Here is an 18,862-nt window from a genome sequence, read left to right on the forward strand (position 1 = left end):
TCTCAGAAATTGTAAATGGGGGGTGGAAGGAGGGGAATTCCAAAGGCTTGCCAGCATCATGACATCTTTGATAGAAGGACTGTGATGTGCCTGGTGGAGGATTTCTTTCTTCTCTTTCTTTGAAGCAATATGATACTGATATCACCTTGTCTTGGGTTCTGCTCGGGTGTTCCCTTTACACCCTTCCCTGTCACAGCCCCTTTTTTTCTCCCAGGCTACCTGCCTGGCACTGCTTCCCCGACACCCCACTCCCAGCCCCCCATGCACACAAATGGCTGTGATTTGTGTGACATTGGCAGGGGGATGTGGACACAGGCAGTGACGGGGGAAGGTGTCATCCCCTCCCCAGTGGGGTCACCCCCAGACCTGAAGTTTGAGCAGGGGAGGCAGCAGTCACTGACCCATGTGCAGGGATTTAACCAGCAACACACTGATCAGGCCATGGCAAAGGTTGAGCCCCTGCACTGCTGGGTCAGCACACAGCCGGGGCATAAGCCTGATGAAGGTAGAAATCATATGTACTGAATTACAAAATGAAAAAATCAAGCTATACCTAAAGATATAACACTTAAGAATTACAATTTATTTCACAGTTGAATAAACTTACAAAAAAGGATGCAAAACAAGATAAATGTGAAGACAGTGTAAGTAAAATCTATCAATTCTTTTCTGAATGTTGGAAACATCATGACAAAAATATCATAGTTGTCAATATTGTCAGAAAAGGTGGCAATGTGATATTGTCACATTGTAGCTGGGCAAGTTGCAAATACCTATCGAACACTCTAAAATAATATAAGTATAGCTTTGTGTAAAAAAACTATGTTCATATTTAATTCCTCATCCATCTATAACATGAATGCTTTCAGAATATTAAGATTATTATTATCATGGGTTTTAATTTTCTCCTCTATTAGGCATGTTTTAGGTTGTCTGTAATAGCCTTATTTAAAACTGAAGCACTTATGCATTTTTACAGTCAAATGGCAATAAAAGACAAAGTTTGCTCTATAGCTAAACACTCAACTTGTCTTTCTTTTCTTGGGATACAAAGAATCCCACTATTAGTAAAGCAATGTATTATTCATACTACAGTTTAAATGTCACATAAAAAATGAGAACAATACTGCGCCTGGAGGATTTTCAGACTCAACTGGACAAAGACCTGAGCAGCCTGGTTTGACCCCATAGCTAACACTAATTTCAGCAAAAGATAAAAAATAAACCTGATTTATTTTAATTCAAGAATGAAATTTCCCCTGGATAGCTTGACCTGGTAGCCTGGTTAATGACAAAATGCATGGGATCAGAAGTATGCAGTAGGTCCACGGAAACAGACAGAAATACAGCAAGAATTCGATGATGATATATGAAAAAATTACTTATGACTAGCATGTGTTTCATTATAGCCTAGTAATTTTCTTATGCTTTTTAGTAACACTCTAATCACACACTGAGACTCTATGCAGGCAAGCAGAAAGTAGATACACTAGGAAATAGTCTCAATAACTGAAAATAATCTTAATTAATCTTAATTACTGATGAGAAAATGTATTATTTAGAACATGGATATGACTTGAGTATCACAAAAGTAAAGAAGTTCTTCCTCGTATTCAAGTGGAACTTCCTGTACCTCAGTTTTTACCCATTGCTTCATAGCACCACTGAGAAGAGCCTGGCTCCATCCTCTTGACACTCTCCCTTCAAATACTTGATGAGGTCCCCTCTCAGTCATCTCTTCTCGAGGATGAACAGGCCCAACTCCCTCAGCCTGTCCTCCTAAGAGAGATACATCAGTCCCCTAATAGCATATTTATTATAGAATCATAGAATTTACTGAGTTGGAAGGGACCCACTAGCATGATTGAATCCAACTCCTGGCTCTGCACAGGCCACCCCAAGAGTCACAACAAGTGCCTAAAAGTGTTGTCTAAATGCTTCTTGAACTCAGGAAGGCTTAGTGCTGGGACTGCTTCCCTGGGGAGCCTGTTCCAGTGCTCAATCAATCTCTGGTTGAAAAACCTTTTTCTGATATCTGACTTAAACCTCCCCTGACTCAGCTTCCTGCCATTTCCTCAAGTCCTGTCACTGGTCACAAGGGTGAAGAGATCAGTATCTGCCCCTCTGCTTCTCCTCATGAGAATGTTGAAGACAGAGATGAAGTCTCCCCTCAGTCTTCTCCAGGCAGAACAAACCAACTGACTTCAGCCACTACTCCTAAGGCTTCCCTTCCAGACCCTTTGTAAGGACTTAAAGAGCACAGTTGCCTGTGTCAAACACTGCTAAGGCCACAGAAAGACTTTACCATGAAATAAGCACAGAATGGAGGAAGAGGATGACACCAACTCCAGACCTGGTGGAGGTAAGAGCTGGTTAGCACATCCTGGGTAACAGCCAGACAAAAATTCCCACTGTGGCAAACTGCTTGTGTGCATGTCCCCAGTCAAATAAAGATCACCCCAAGTTATGGAACAGATGGCATCTGTGACCAGCAACAACCACCAAAGCCCCTTCCCAGTATGCCTCTGTGGATACCTGGAAGTTGGACTGTAAGTTAAGCCCCCACAGTGGGAACTTGAAATAAGATAAAGGTGGTACTACTATCTGGGTGTTATCTCAGGAGGAGGTTAACAAAGCCTGGTATTTTCCCTTTCCCCCTTACAAGCCAATTCAAAGCTCTGTCAACAAGCCCCACTAGCTCCTGTGCTAATATTCTTTTTCCCTTACAAGATAGGTGCATCCTATCTCAGATGCAGGTGATGCAGATCCTAACTCAGATGCAGATGTCACCTTTTAGTAGGCCAGATGTTGAGTAGATCATCCCATGGTCAAAAAATTGGACTTTTCCAATTACATCAACCTTGGAGTCCCTCACTGACCTGATGGATCTGCCTATTCCTATCAATACTATTCCTTGTTCCGGAAGGATTGGGTTAGGTTTAGGGAAATCACTACCTGTGCCCCTGATCTTTCAACCAATTGTCCCAATGCCCTGCAGTCTCTTTTGATTGCCCTTGGACTTCTCTTTGTTATTTTGTCGCTGTCAGCTTGAATAACCAATAACAGATAATAATCAGAGGCCCTTACTAGATAGGGAGAATTTTCCAGTGATGTCCCTTATCTGAGCCCCTGGGAGGCGCTAATGATTGATTCATTTAATTATCATAGCGCTATGATTGGTTCAAATGAGAATTTCACAACTTATAATAGTAATTTAGGCTGGCTATGGGGAAATAAAACAGATCCAAGCCATGCAATCAGTGAGACCCAGAGAGTTGCCCCATAATATTCTTTTTTCCACTACAAGTTAGGGAAAAAACCAGTAGAATTGTTAAGAAAGCTACTTAATTCTTAGCATGAAACGTCAACTCATTCTACATTAGTCAGCAAAATACTCTTCACGAAGTCATCTACGTCTCTGATGCCTATTGAGGATAAAAGACACAGATTCCTGGCAGAGATAGCTCCAGAGAACAAAACATTCCATGACACTGCCATGGCTATGCTTTTCAGAAGTAAAAAGCACAACTTTACAGTAACTGGTCTAACACATAGCCTGTTGTATTCTGCAAAGTGAAAACATCGCTCAGCAGTCATTGTTTTAGATATGTATTGCTGGGACATTGAAATATCCACAGGTTTTAAAATGATGAATTACTTGTTTCTATCTAACTAGTTCTCAGTCATGAATTTTTGAATGCATAGTAAAACAAACCAAAGCATGAGAAATACTTATTAAAATATTCTTATTTAATTTAAAATGTTTTATTTTAGAAATGCTACAATAATTTAATATAAAAGATATTAAGTACATTTACAGCTTACACAAAGCTCAAAGAAATATCTCAGAACCACAGAAGAATAGACTGGCATTATGATGTATAATGTTCTTTTGTGGTGCTCTTGCATCAGAGCTGCTTAAAAGTTCTTTTGTCACAGCATTTGTAGCAGAGCAATTTTTGTGGAAATTGAGATTTCAATCCCCCGGGCCTTGGTAACTCTTACTGAATAGAAACTCCTTTAAAGCATGCACAATGACATACTTCAATATATTCAAAGATCCCTCCAAAGTTACACTTGCTGAAAAGTACAGACTCTCCTAGCTGGCAGTAACAGCTAAGGAACAAATCTTACAGTTGCATCAGGGCTTTCTCAAATTTGTTGTTAGTATAATTAATACAAACCACTGATTTTAGCTCTAGAAACTCTAGATAATTTAAATTCTCAACTAGTTCCTTCCTATAATAAGATCTAGATATAAACACTTAGAGCTATAGAATCATTAAAGTTGGAAAAGACCTCTAAGATCAACCTCTTAAGTCCAACCATTAACCTGGCACCGTGTTTACAGCTAAACCATATCCCCAAGTGCCACAGCCACATGCCTTTTGAACATTTCCAGGGAGGGTGATTCTACCACTTCCTTCAGCAGCCTATTCCAATGCCTGCTTACTCCTTCAGAGGAGAAATTCTTCCCAATATCCAAACTAATCTTCCCCTGGTACAACTTGTGGCCATTTCCTCTCACCTTGTCACTTGTTACCTGGGAGAAAAGAATGACCCCCACCTCACTACAACCTCCTTTCAGGTAGTTGTAGAGCGACAAAAGGTCCTTACTTCCTCAGCCCCTCATCATAGGACTTGTGCTCCAGATCCTCCACCAGCTTCACCACCCTTCTCTGGACACTTTCTAGAATCTCAATATCCTTCTCAGAGTGAGGGGTCCAGAACAGAATATAGTATTCAAGGAGCAGCCTCACCAGAAGTGCTCACTTCATTCCCTAGTACTCACTTAACTATAAGTGAGTAAATGTTCTTAAAGCCCCCTTTAAGTATTGGAAGTATAGTCCTATCCTCTGCATTCTTCATTTCAAGCAGCTCAAAAAATCTTCAGGGAAAGATTCTATGTCTGCTTTACCCTAAACTACTGGTCTGATAGATGATTTGATATTATCTATTTCAGTTACTAGCCATTGTCTCAGTTTGGTTAAATGTTCCTCTTCTGTTAAATAGTTATGTGGGTGTCCTAAGAAAGATATTTATGTAGTATATAGAGCATCATGATAAAAAATTAAGTTAAACCACAAAACTTCACAGAAGCCCTTCCATAATTAGGATACAGTGTTTAACCGTGATTCTATTGCCGGTTTCCTGAAGAAAGGAATTATTGTTGTTGCTGTTATTATTACTACTACAATTATATTGAAATTTTGTGGCACAAGACAGAATCTACAAGAATGGTGCCAATATTCTTGAATGCATCAGCAAAGTCCCTTATTCTGAGAGAGACAACCAGCCTTTCCATGAAAGTCAGATGCTGAAGGACTTTAGAAACTAGAAAACAGAGGAAAGAACTATCAGCATGTCTAGGTAGCATAATGCAATAGAGCAATAGAGTCCCAAATAAAGATGTTGAGAGCAGAACTACTTCAGCCATATTACTATGGCTTTGTATTTAACTTTAGTGCCACCCTTTAGAGGAAAAACAATTACCCTGGGGCTGCATTATTCTGATGCAGCTGTTTCTTTTTTTCCATTTAATACAGCCTGCAAATTTTGAATTGTGATATACAATATGCTTACTGCTGTCAGTTGTATGAGTGTAAGGGAGCACCTTCCTCCATTTTCACTAATAAATTAAATAATTGTTCTCATATGTTTCCAGATCTACTTAACATGGAGCAACATTTCACATAAACTGGCAGAATGCATAGATGGCTCACCACTGGATATTTTATATTGAGAATATTTCTTCTGGGTTATTTTGTTTGGAGAGCTTTTGGTTTAGTTTGTTTGTTTGTTTTCCACAGTTTGTATTAATTATTATTATTATTAAACAGACTAACCACAGAAAGAGAGAAAATGTGGGGAAGAATGCATCATCATAATCTTACATTGTATGCAAGAATTAGATTCAAGGCATTGTTCCGGTCAACAGGGAGTGGTGTGTGCAAAAAGCAGCAGAAGTAATTTGAAACTATTTATTAATTTAGGAACCACTGTGAATGTGCAGAAAACTTGGAGGAAAGTGTGAGAATCAAATTGAGATTTTCTCCCAATCCATGATACCACTCTAAGCAGTGGATACAGTGGGAAATTTATCTAGTTCCTAGCATGTACATGACTGCATGAACAGTGTCCTTTTTAATATTATAAAGTGGTGTTTTCTACATTGTTTCTATTCATAAATAACACAGCTTCTTTTCAGCAGTCAAAAATAAGGAGCAGCGCTAGTTCTATTCCTCTTTTACTGACGTCTATAAATCCATAAAAAGAAGCTGGTTCTGTTTGATGATAAATAGTAATTAACTGTACAATACATTGGTGAAATCACCTTAGAATCAGTATACTAAATACATTTAAATTAGACAGTAATGAGCATGAAGAACAAACACTTCACATTTAGATATTCTTTGCCAAAAGACCGGGATTTTTCTCCCTAAAGGCACAGATTTGTAACCCAAAACAATTATATTTCACTAAACAAGGGGAGTATACTGTCATCCAAGTTCCTAATCACCAGATTTAATTTGTATACACATTGAGAGTTGCTGTTGCCAAATGCTCATTATGAACGGACCCGTAGCATTGCATATTTTGAGCATAATCTGTACAAAAAATTAGATAGTTATTGACTTTGTCTCCTTAAGGACCAGAGACTTAGCATGAGCTATAGATACCTTTCTTTCTTATAAATAGAATTTTCAGCTGTTCAGTAACTTCATTTCTTTGAAACTGCACATTTCTTTGTCTTTCTAGTTGGAGGTCACCACTATATGGCATGATAACCTTTGCAGACTACATAAAAGAAATGTTTCCTCAAATAAAAAAGTATTTGCTGGACTATGTCCTCCTGTTTCTGAAGCTGTAAATACAATATTTGAAATCAAATTATGAAAAAGTCACATCCAAATACTGAATTTGGGTAACAAAGATTAGACACGATAATCTAACTTGGATTCTCTTGTGGCATACAGAACACTGGGCTAAACATAAATTCTTGTGTTCAATTCTTGTACCGTAATTCAGTACCCTATGGACTGCCCCTGAAGGTGCTGAGAAAGCCGGCTTATATCCTTGAAAGGCTGCTTACTATTACGTCTGAAAAAAAATGGAAATTGGGAAGGTCCTCAGTGACTAGGAAAGGGAAACATTGCATTTATCACCCCAAAAACCTGAAAGGATGATATTGGGAGCAACAGGTCAGCAAGCCCCAGTTTGGTCCTTGCGAAGATAGTGGAGAGAATCCTCTTGGAAGCCATCTCTGGGCAATAGAAGAAGCAGGTGGATGGGAAAAACCAGCATAGGTTGAGAGCAGCCCTGTAGAGGACTTGTGGATACTCAATTGGACATGAGCTGTCAATTTGCACCTGGAGCCCAGAAAGTCAACCGTATCCTGGGCTGCATCAAAAGCAGGTGGACAGCAGGTTGAGGGAGGGGATTTTGCCCCTCTACTCTGCTCTCGTGAGACCCTACCTTGAGTGCTGCATCCAGCTCTGGAGCTCTCAAGACAGGAAAGGTACGGACCTATTGAAGTGAGTCTAGAGGAGGGTCACAAAAATGATCAGAGGGCTGGAACACCAATGAAGAAAGGCTGAAATGCTGGGGTTGTTCAGCCTGGAGAAGAGAAGGCTCTGAGAAGACTTTTATTACAAGCTTCCAATACTTAAAGGGGTCTTGTAAGAAAGATGGGGACAGACACTTTAACAGATCCCATTGCAACAGGATAAGGGGCAATGGTTTTAAACTAAAAGAGGGCAGATTTGGACTATATGTAAGGAAGAAATTTTTTACAATGAGGGTGGTGAGGCATTGGAACAGGTTGCCTGGAGGTGGTAAGGGCCTCATCTCTGGAAACATTCAACCCAGGTTGGATGGGGCTCTAAGCAACCTGATTGAGTTGAAAATGTCCCTGCTGACTGCAGGGTGGTTGGAGTAGATGACTTCCAATGCAAGCTGTGATTCTATCAGTTTATCAAGGGATAATCATACCTGAGCAATCTGATTGGTGTTTATGATTAAATGACTAAGCTTGTGGAAGAGGAGATAGCAATGGATGTCACTTATCAGGACTTTAGCATGGCTTTGACACTGTCTCCCACAACACTCCTGTACCTAAGCTAGGACTGTATAGTCTGGAAGGGTGGACAACTGGATTGGCAAAAAGTTGGCTGGTTGGGCTTAGAAGGTTGTGGTTAATTGACCATACTCTATCAGGAATTTTGTTAAAAGAGGAGTATCCTCAACTCTGCCACTGGGCTGAGACGCCTGGAAGGCTTAAGACTGGACTTGAGTCATGAAACCCAAAAAAGAACAACTTTGAGTGCCTCACACTCTTCCATTTCTTATGTCAATAGATCCCCCTTCCCACTGAGAACCAGGTCCACTTTTCTATTGACCTTTCTTTTGCTGTCAATGTACATATAAAAAGCTTTCTTGTGGCTTTGCACATTTTCTCTATTCTCAGTTCTAGCTGAGCTTTTCTTTTCTGCTTTCAAATCTGTACACCTGGGCAATTGCTTAATACTCCTAAATCACCCATTTCTGCTCCTTTCACCAAATATGTGCTTCTTTTCTGCAGCTGTTTCCTATTCATCCTTGCCCGCTCTCTACCATACCTTCTTGAACACTCTCTTCCATGAAAAAAAGTGCAACAATTGAAACAAAGCTGCCACCAGACTAAGATTTAATTATTTAAAGTATGGCTTAAGGCTCTACTTTGTAGACAGTAAGTCATTTTGAGAGAAATAAGAATGTTTGTGTCCTGATCTTGGCTCTCAGGAGAGACAACTAGCAGTGTAGACTTAGCACTTCAAGGCAAATACTCAATGAGGTTGCACCTTGCTCTTCTAGGTTTTTTCTGGTCCAGGAAATCTTTGCTGAATAGTGTTGAAGCTCAACAAATCCAGCAAAAGTATCCCCTCCTTTTCTTACAGATCAGGCTAACTCACAGCATGGACATTATAACACTTCTCGGGAAAACGCATAAATTTGCACCCCCTGATGGTGTTTTCACCAAAACTAAAATTCCCCAAACTTATGTGAATTCTCTAATCCTTAAACTAAAGGCAGACACCACTACCTCCAAATTTAGTACAGACATACAGATCTGTCAGTCTTCATGTTAGATTTATTCTTGGTGCGCCAATCTGTTTTGGCCTCTTGATGTATAAGCTGCATCTTGCTTTGACATTTCAGGAAGTGTGCCAAGAAATTCCTTGCCTCTGACTCTAAATAAGTAGTCACTTCAGTTAGTTGTGTAGTTGCTCTTCTTCCTCTGGATATCAATAGCAAGGAAGGCAGACAGAGGCTTGAGGAGTGCAGATATAATCACTACCACAGTTGACTGGCAATATAAAGCTGTAGAAATAGCTGGGAAGGTAAAAACAGATAAGTAAAGTTCTTTTCCTTTTCATTGATTAGATTTTGGGGGACATTTTTATTAGATCAGCCTGTTGTATGAAAAGCAGAAGAGAGTTTTCATTGTCACACAGACAAGATGAACAGCAGGTTCTTAAGCCCAGGATAAGGAAGGCTAGGCTTCAGAGCTGACATAAAAGATAAAATACAAGCTGAGCTATTTAAGCCAACATATTGACTTGGTTTAACATGCAACTTAAGTGCACAGTCACTTTCAAATATCAGTTTGTACTCAGCTCATTGAGAAAATAGGACTGAAAGAGTAGATCTGTGCTGAACAGAATAGCTATTTAGAATTAAGGAATAATTACTGCTCTGTAGAAAAGATGACTGAAACCTGTGACTTAATGGTATCTAATCATTTTAGGTATCTTTTGGATGATATCCAATAATTGGGAGTTTGAATGAGAATTTTGAATTTGTATGCCTCAGTTTAATACACTGAAATATTACTTTTAGTATTGGCTGGCGGTGTTAAAATGTTGAGGGAGTTGCAAGGCACATTCTGTGAGGAGAGACCGGGGATTGCCTCATGGCAGACACAGTTCCATCTCTCTCCAAAGAATCCACTGTACAACTGAGCCCCTCAAGACGGTGGTACCTCTGTGAAAACATATCTAAGAAAGGGCAAAACACTGCACAAATGAAGGGGGGAAAACAGAAACAACCCTGTGAGCACCAAGGTCACAGAAGGAGGGAGAGAAATTGCTTCAAGCACTGAAGCAGAAACTTCCCCACAACCCATGGGGAAGGCCACAGTGGTTCAGGTATTCCCCTGCACTCTGTGGAGAGTACTCCCAACACCAGTAAATATCCACACTGCAGACCATAGAGAACTCCATCCAGGAGCAGGTGATTGTTTCCTGAAAGAATGCGAACGGTGGAACCCATACTGAAGTAGATATATATTGAAGGACTATAGCCTGGGAAAAGTACCTATGCAGGAGCAGGAGAAAAGTGTGAGAAGAAGGAAGTAGCAGAAAGAAGCTGTTATGAATTGACCACAGTCCCCCATTCCCCATCTCCCTGTGCTGTTCTTGCAGGGAGGTAGAGGATTTGGAAATGTGAAAGGGTGCTAAGGGAAGAGAAGAAAGAGGGGAAACTGTTGTTTTATATTGTGGGGTTTTTTCTTCCCATACAGAAGTCTATTTTAATCAGCAATAAAATATATTATTTTTCCCCAGGTCAAGGCTGTTTTGACTGTGATGATAACTGGTAACTTATCTCATGGTCAGTTTTGTGTTGCAAGGGACATTAAAGATCAACTAGTTCCAATCCCCCTGTCATGGGCAGGGTCCATTGCACTAGAGCAGGTTTCTTAAAGCTCCATCCAACCTTGCCTTGAACACTTCCAGGGGTGGGGCATCCATAGCTTCTCTGGGTAAACTGTTTCAAGTATCTCACCACCACACAGTGAAGCATTTCTTCCTAATACCTAATCTAAATATATCCTCTTTTAGTTTCCTCCTTTCCCCCTTACCCTGCCCGAAGGTACCCAAAGGCTGCTATAAGGTCTACTCAGAGCCTTCTCTTCTGGAGGCTGAACAGCCCCAGCTCTCTAGTCTATCCTCACAGGGGACCTGCTCTAACTCTTATCATTTTTGTGACCCTCCTCTGGACTCACTCCAAAAGGTCCATATCCTTCTTGGCTGGGAAGCCAGAGTTGGACACAGTACTTCAGGTGGGGTCTCACAAGAGGAGAGTAGAGGGGGAGAATCATCTCTCTTGACCTGCTGACCCGACTCCTTTTAATGCATGCCAGGATAAGGCTGGCTTTCTGGGCTGCAAGTGCACATCACCAGGTCATGTTGACCTTCTTGTCAACCAATACCTCCAGCCTGGGATTGCCCCACCCACATGCAAGACCTTGCACTTGGCCTTGTTGAACCTCTTGGGCCCACCTCTCAAGCCTGTCAAGGTCCCTCTCGATGGCATGCCTTTCCTCCAGCAGGTCAACTGCACCACACAGCTTGGTGTCATCAGCAAACTCACTGAAGGGTGCAATCAATCCTACTTTCCATGTCACTGACCCATGAGTTTTTTCATCTTTAATTTCTTTTCCTATTCTGTTGATAAGGGGGATTGAAAGAACAACTGGATGAGCAGCTGGCAGAGGGACAAGGTCAACCCAACACATTTAAAAAAAACCAAACCTTTAGTCTTTGAAAAAGATCTTTGATTTACTTAACCTGAAACAAAGGAATATCAGAAAATAAAGACTTAAGAAGGACAAAATCTGTCAACAAAGGCAGTAACAACTTGGTAATCCTAGAATCCTTTCAAATGAAGCAACTAGGAATGAACAAACAGAACTCTACAGTCAAAAAAATTGTATTCTTATTAAATCCATTTTGCAGCAGACTTAATGACCCAGACACTTATGGTTTATAGTTGAATATAAAATAAATTTTTCATTAACATGAAAATTATTTCACTTGAGGTATGTCTGAATCATCTCAGTTATATTTTGACATAAGGTTGTTCAGATGGCAAGATTTAGAAGAAGTGATTAACACTTCAATCATGAAAACGACCTTCAGGGTAAGTGATCATAGCATATTATGTTTAATTACTTATTCCATTTAAAAATGCTATATTGAGCAGCTAAAGTGAAAGTAATATTAGTGTTTTCATTAATATTTTTTAATACCAAACTCAGTGGAATATGGAATATGTATATTTTTCATATTTTATTCTTTACATAATTGTGTACCAGAGCACATTCAGAATGCAACATCAGACTAATTTGTATCAATGAAGATATAGCTATACTCATTGATTATATTTCCTTATTTTGCTTTTAGTTTTAATTTGTTGTTTACATTCCATTTAATTTATAATTCCACAAACAGTCATGAGGATTCCACTTGTTTGCAGTTTATTTTCAGATTCTCTAACAAATGTTTGGCTATCAAGCCAAAATTAAATCTGACATAGCCTTTGATGTCCTCAGATTATGAACAAGTGTCCTGTATTTGTAGTAATGTTTATGAAATAAAAGGATTATGGAATCATACAGAGCAAAGCAGTCCCTGATTAAGACATGTTTCAAAGGCTATCTTAGTGTAAAAGAAGACTATGGAAACATGGTGTTTTCTTACTCAAAATGTCTACCTTCTATGCACATTAAGTCTCATATCTGGCACGTTACAAAGCAAAATGTTTAAGGTTGTTTGTTTCTTTACTTTTGTAGTACAAATTTAGCAGTTCATGTTATTACCACTAACACTCTTTATTCCAGCCAATGAATGGCTGATTGTTTAGAAAAACACATTTTAGATTCGGTGACTCAGGAGGCATCTTCCATATTATGTTTTTATATGTAACACTCGGGTACCACCAATGTACAACAACAAGCAGTAACAAATGTGATCTTGAGCAAAGAGCTATTCTACTATGACTTTCAGTCAGTGATTTTTTTCATTTAGTTCTATAAACCAGGCCAGATTTTCCTCATGTAAAAATGGGAGGTATGGAACAAGAATTATCAGACTGGAGAATGAGAGTGCAGAGAATTTTGCAGCTACCTGCTTATCTAGAAACTATATCCTGTGCTTCTGTCAAATTTCTTTATGCTATGTAAGCATTTAAAAAAATAGTAGTTTTCCAGGCCCGCATCTTTCAATATAAAATTTTAATGCTATCTCAATTCAATAATTTTTGCAATGGAGTATAAAACTTGGAAAAAGTAATGGTGTTTTTGTGTACTTGGAAGAGAGTGCTCAAAATATGTAAGGAGACAGTTTGCAGCTTTAGTATGTTGAAGTCATAGATCTGAAGGAACAACATATATCTGTTTACAAAGATCATTTTGGGCAACAAGGATGTATACTGTATATATACAGTTGCTAAAGAGCAAATAAATCTAAAATAACAGCAGCAGCTGATAGAAATTGAATAATTAGATCTTGTGTCATGAAGAATACCTAGCAGAACTGAGCAGTATTGTTTCATGGGGCAACACTGGCCCGGCGAAACCAATTACAAAACTGAGAGGCACTAAGATGGGGATGGAAAGTTCATGTCACTGGGTCAGCTGCATCTGTGATGTGGCCCTTCTAGCCAGTATGATTGAGGACAACTAAACATACGCACTAGGCTACTGCACAAGAGGGGATGCAGTAAGAACTAGAAGGTATTTTAGAAAAAAAAACCAAAACAAACCAGAGGAAAGGAACTGTGTACTTTTAAAAATGATTAGTTGATTGTTTGGCATTATTATTTTGTTACTTTTCTTCTCTTTCAAATAGAGCACTTTTTTATTGTCACTTCTCATTTTTGGAAAAAAAAAACAGTTTCTTGCATGCTCAGATCACATAAGTTTTATTTTCCAAAGTATCTGTGATGAGGACTTTAACCATGGTGCATTAGTGATGTCTAAGGCTTAAGACCATTGTAGCTGCCAATTAAATCCTGACAGAAAGAATACACCTGTGTGTTTGTCATCTGAACTGTGATCACCTTTTTTAAGGGTCTACATGAGCTGCAAAGCAGCAGATTTTATCTTAGCAGTGTGGAGAAAATGCTATAGTGTAATATTTAATAAATTATTTTAATGCATTTTTTGTTAAACATCTATTTAAAATTAAATAAAAATATGAAAAATGAAAAATAAATCCAAAAAAACATAAATTTATGGAGAATTTAAAATATTAAGTGATACATTAGATGCCAAAATTTCAGAGGTAACAGAGCAGAGATCAGTGTCTAAAAACTGTGTTCTCCAAGACAGTAAATTACATGATAACCAGAAAAAAATCAAAATATCTGATAAATATTAATAATTTTAAAATAATTTTTATAAATTAATTGAAATATTAAATGAACCTTTAACCTAACGAATTAAATGTGTTGTAATTTGTTTCCATTCAACTTCATAAGTCTATAATATCTTAACAATCAATGATTAAAGTTTTCACTGTACATTACACTTTTTTTTAAATTCAACTGATCATTGAAAACAATTCACACTGCCACATACCTTTAAAGGTGTCTGGTCTGTGAAAGAAAAGTTACTTGTAAATTGAAGAAATTACTGAAGATTAAAGTGGAATTACACCTGTCTTTCAAAGAGTTAAATGAATTCCTCTTACAAATTCAGTAGTGTGAATATTAATATTTTGTAGTTATGTAGTATTTTCTTTACTAGTTATAATTTCACAGCTTGGTACCTTGAAACAGTACAATTACCTTTGTTAAATTGAATATGAAAAATCAGCTATTAGCTATTTAAACTGTAATTTCTATAAAAAGTTCTTAAAACCTCAAATTATCAGAGAACTACTTTAAAATTCTGTATGTTTGCCACGGAATCATACACTTGACATGTGCTTTTTGCTTCATAATCCAGAAAAGCAATGTCTTGCTCTGAAAAGACCTCACTTTAAAATGAAATTACTTTCACTCCCTTCTGGTCCTGCTAACACTGCAATATAATTTTAGAACTTTAGTTCAACTGCTATACTGTTTATTGCATGAATTATTCTGGACTCCATCTAGCTGGTATGTCGCATAGTGGTTGCCCAAACAGTGTCACTTAAAGGAGGGGGAAAAAAAGTCACTGGTTATAGTTAAGTGATGGGCAACCTATCACTAGTTTTTGAGTAATGTTTGGGCACTTGATAGACACCTTGATATCACACTACCTCGTTAGTAAAAAACTAACACTAAATAGTAAAGAAATATTCTTGTAAATATACTAACAGAAGTTGTACTACAAAATAAGTACTTGTAATAATAAACAACTACTACAGCTAATTTGGAAAAAAAAATCACAAAACCCCCTCCCAACATCCTATCCTAGTTGGTTAAATGTGTTAGGGAAAAGAACTAAAGTCAAACTGCTTAGTCAGTAGTGAACAATCAAAAGGAAAGCACAGCTGCACACTGCTGGTTCCTTTTCAAATTAAAGTCTCCTAAGTGCTTCAAGTGCAGGTGTCTAGTCTTTTATGAATATAATTGGGAATTCTTACAGAAACATGTACATAAAGGTTAAGACAGCTGGTTTAACATCTATTAGTTAGAAATTATATCTGCAGCACCACTGCCTAGTGAACAGAAGTTTCTGTGACAGGCAAGAAGTACTATTCAGAACACAGGCCATTTAAAGAAAATATTGCGGGGGCAGGAGGGGGAGGATTTAAAAGTTTTAGGCAAGAAAATTATATAGATTTTTTGAATTTTCTCTGAAATGTCAATAATAATTTTGAAGAACAGTGCACAAATGATATGTGGACTAAAGTTTGTGGTGAATGGAAAAAGAATATACAGCTATATATGTATTCCCAAAACTATGCTTGTCCTTTGTTCTGTGGAGAATTACGTTCCTCTCAGTTCAGTGGATGAAAAATTGCATCCTTTCTTATCTTATAAATTATGTGGTATTCATAGCAGGCTGGAATGGGTAGGAAACAAAATTTTATGCACAAAGAATGCAGAAATGATACAACTTAAGGCAACAACTGCAAACATTTCTGCAGTTGTATGATCCCACGTGTTTTCAGGTTGCTTAAGCTGGATCTTTCAAAACACTAGGTATGAACTAGTTCTGCAGTACACAAAGCATTTAAATAAAAGTAAACATAACTTTAAGCAAATTTTACTATATCTCTACCCATCAATTATTTTGTCATTATTCTTTAAAAATGCGAAGATTAATACTAAAGATAACAGTTTAGGTCCAACAGGTCAGCAAAGTCAAGCTGTTGCCATGGTTCTGTGCAAATTCAAATGACAAGGTAACATTTTATTGTGTTTGCAAAATTTACTCTGTATCTATGGTAGTAGTTCTTTTCTTGTCTGAATTTAAAAAAACCCACATTGATTTTCTTTGTATTGTACAATAACTCTTTTAATGGGTTTCAGCTGAATGTATGGGGGACTAGAGAAATTATAAATCAAGTCTTGATATAAATAAGCTTGAGATACTTCACAAGAATTGTATCAAAGTTCTATTTGAGTTAATATTGATTTATCCTCCAATAAGGAGATGCTCCTGTTTGCTCTTTCCTTGGTTTAGTTGAGGCCTTTGCTATAAAATTAAAACCATGTAAAACCTGTGAAATAAACTTCTTTATTGTGGTAGAGAGTGGATCATACCTGTGAATCCAGGTAGACAGAAACACAGATAGCCTCCAAGCCTGTTGATGCAGCTTCCTCCATGCAAACAAGGCAAAGTTTCACACTCATTTACATCCATCTCACACAAAGACCCATAGTATCCAGGTGCACAGTTACAGATGAATCTTCAGAAAAGGGAAAATCAGGTAAGTCAACAGAAGTAACAGTGTGATCTATTCCAATATTTTGAAGCTTTATATATCTCCTGATGTCAAGTTAGTGTCCCTAACCCTCATCCATATTAAAATAATGAACAAACTTTTCTAATTTCCATTCTTCTGAAGCAAGCAGAGTGATTTACTCTTTGTTAAATTAGTAGAAAAAAATGGGCACAGTAATTTTAATTGAAGGTATAAGGAATGACTTAAGGACTAGTAGTCTTCTGGCCCAAGTCTTGTGGAGTGCTGTTGAAAAAACATATGGTACAAGTTTTTCTCTTTCTTTCATTTAACTTTTAGTAAACCTTTACATTTGAAAAAGTCACTGTTGGACGCTGAAAAAAGAGATGCATGTAGCAATCTAACTCAAGATCAATTTTCTTCTATTTCAGTCTTTTTCCAAATAAGTAAAATAATAATAAAATAAGTAAGAGACTTTTCCCCTTCTAATTTCCTTCCAGTTTGCATATGGACAGAAAACTGAGTCAGTAGGATTGGCCTGCTTTACTTTAACACCAAATCCTTGTCATATGCTTAAGGTCCCATCCAAATATCAAGGCAGTAAGCAGAATTAAAGTAATAAAATCAGGGAATCAGATTTCATTTAGTAGTCACTAGCCTGTTAACAAGATCCAGGCAAGTTCCATTGTTTTTGCAGGGTCTTGATAAGCATTCATTGATCTCCACTTCACACAGGGTCCCAGTATAGCCATGTTGGCAGGAGCATCTAACAAAAAGGATGTCAGTAGATTAATTTTTAGTTCATTCTAAAGAGTCCAGAAAAACACAGCAGATATTGAGGGGTATGAATTATGTGGTGCCAAAATCATGTTTGCTTTTTTTCGGGTCATTACAAAAAACTATATTTTAACAGGCTTCACAAGTACAGTGACTGTAGACCAGTAAATAAAACTTTCGTCATTATTAGCTGAAGGCCACAGGCTTTGTGCTAAATCCACTGTGCAAGGGTTTACATAGGACTTGCCTTGGACTGAGCTGGTTTTCACTTGTTTTGACACCTGCCCTGGAGCCAAGTAACTGATGCCTCCTGTGCTATAGCTTCAGGTCTGCAAATAGCACATATGGTGAGAGTGCAAGACACTGGGATGATCATGTGTCCCACACTTGAAGGATGGGATGCCATCCTCCAGAATTGGGCTCATGGGAATCTTGTGAGGTTTAGTAAGACCAAGTGCAAGGTGCTGCACCTGGCTTGGAGCAACCCCTGGTATCAGTATAGGCTGGGGGATAAACAGATCAAGAGCAGCCCTGCTGGCAAGGACTTGGGGGTCCTGGAGCATGAGAGACTGGACATGAGCCGGCAATATGTGCTTACAGTCCAGAAAGCCAATTGTATCCTGGGCTACATCAAAGGGCCAGCAGGTCAAGGGAGGTGATTCTGCCCTTCTACTCCAGTCTGGTGAGACCCCGCGTGGAGTGCTACATTCAACTCTGGGGTCCCCAGCACAGAAAGGACATCAGCCTGTTGGAATAAGTCCAGAGGAGGCCACCAAGAACCGTTAGAAGGATGGAGTATCCCTCCTACGAGGAAACTCTGAGAGTTGTGGTTGTTCAGCCTAGAAAAGAGAAGGCTTAGGGGTGACCTAATTGTGGTCTTCCAGTACCTGAAAGGACCTCACAAGAAAGGAGAGGGACTTTTTACAAGAGCATGTAGTGATAGGTCAAGGGGGAACGGATTCAAACTAAAAGAGAGTACATTTAGATTAGATATTAGGAGGAAGTTCTTTGCTGTGAGGGTGATGAGGCACTGGAACATGTTGCCCGGAAAAGTTGTGGATGTCCCATCCCTGGCAGTGTTCAAGGCCAGGCTAGGTGGAGCTCTGAGCAATCTGTTTTAGTGAAAGGTGTCCCTTCCAGTGGCAGAGTGTTTGGAACTAGATGATCTTTAAGGCCCCTTCCAACCCAAACCATTCTATGATTCTATGTGAGCTGGGGAAACTGGTAAACAGTGCAGAGGAAGTAAATTGTGACAAGAAAATACACAGAAAAGGCTCCAAGCAGACCTGAGACTGAAGATGAGAGAACCCCTACTGTAAAAATCACACTTCTCATGAAAAAGACTTCCTGATGCCACTGACTCACGGTAATACTGCCAGTTCTTCTTGAGGAAGATCTAAATCACTGATCACAAGATCCAGACATTG

The 18,862-nt window shown here is 38.6% G+C and overlaps 1 protein-coding gene across 1 annotated transcript in view; it reads right to left on the reverse strand.

Annotated features, from left to right (window-relative positions):
* The window catches only part of EYS (eyes shut homolog (Drosophila)), a 784,118-nt gene that overhangs the window by 450,134 nt on the left and 315,122 nt on the right, over nt 1–18,862 (reverse strand). Inside the window, exons 21-22 of the mRNA XM_017823913.1 lie at nt 17,317–17,424; nt 16,519–16,664 (exon numbers count right to left, since the gene is read on the reverse strand). Of these exons, the coding sequence (XP_017679402.1) occupies nt 16,519–16,664; nt 17,317–17,424 (254 nt within the window). The remainder of the gene's footprint in view (nt 1–16,518; nt 16,665–17,316; nt 17,425–18,862) is intronic.

The sequence above is a fragment of the Lepidothrix coronata genome, unplaced genomic scaffold, assembly GCF_001604755.1.
Source record: "Lepidothrix coronata isolate B3197 unplaced genomic scaffold, Lepidothrix_coronata-1.0 Scaffold4, whole genome shotgun sequence".
NCBI classification, from domain to species: Eukaryota; Metazoa; Chordata; class Aves; order Passeriformes; family Pipridae; genus Lepidothrix; species Lepidothrix coronata.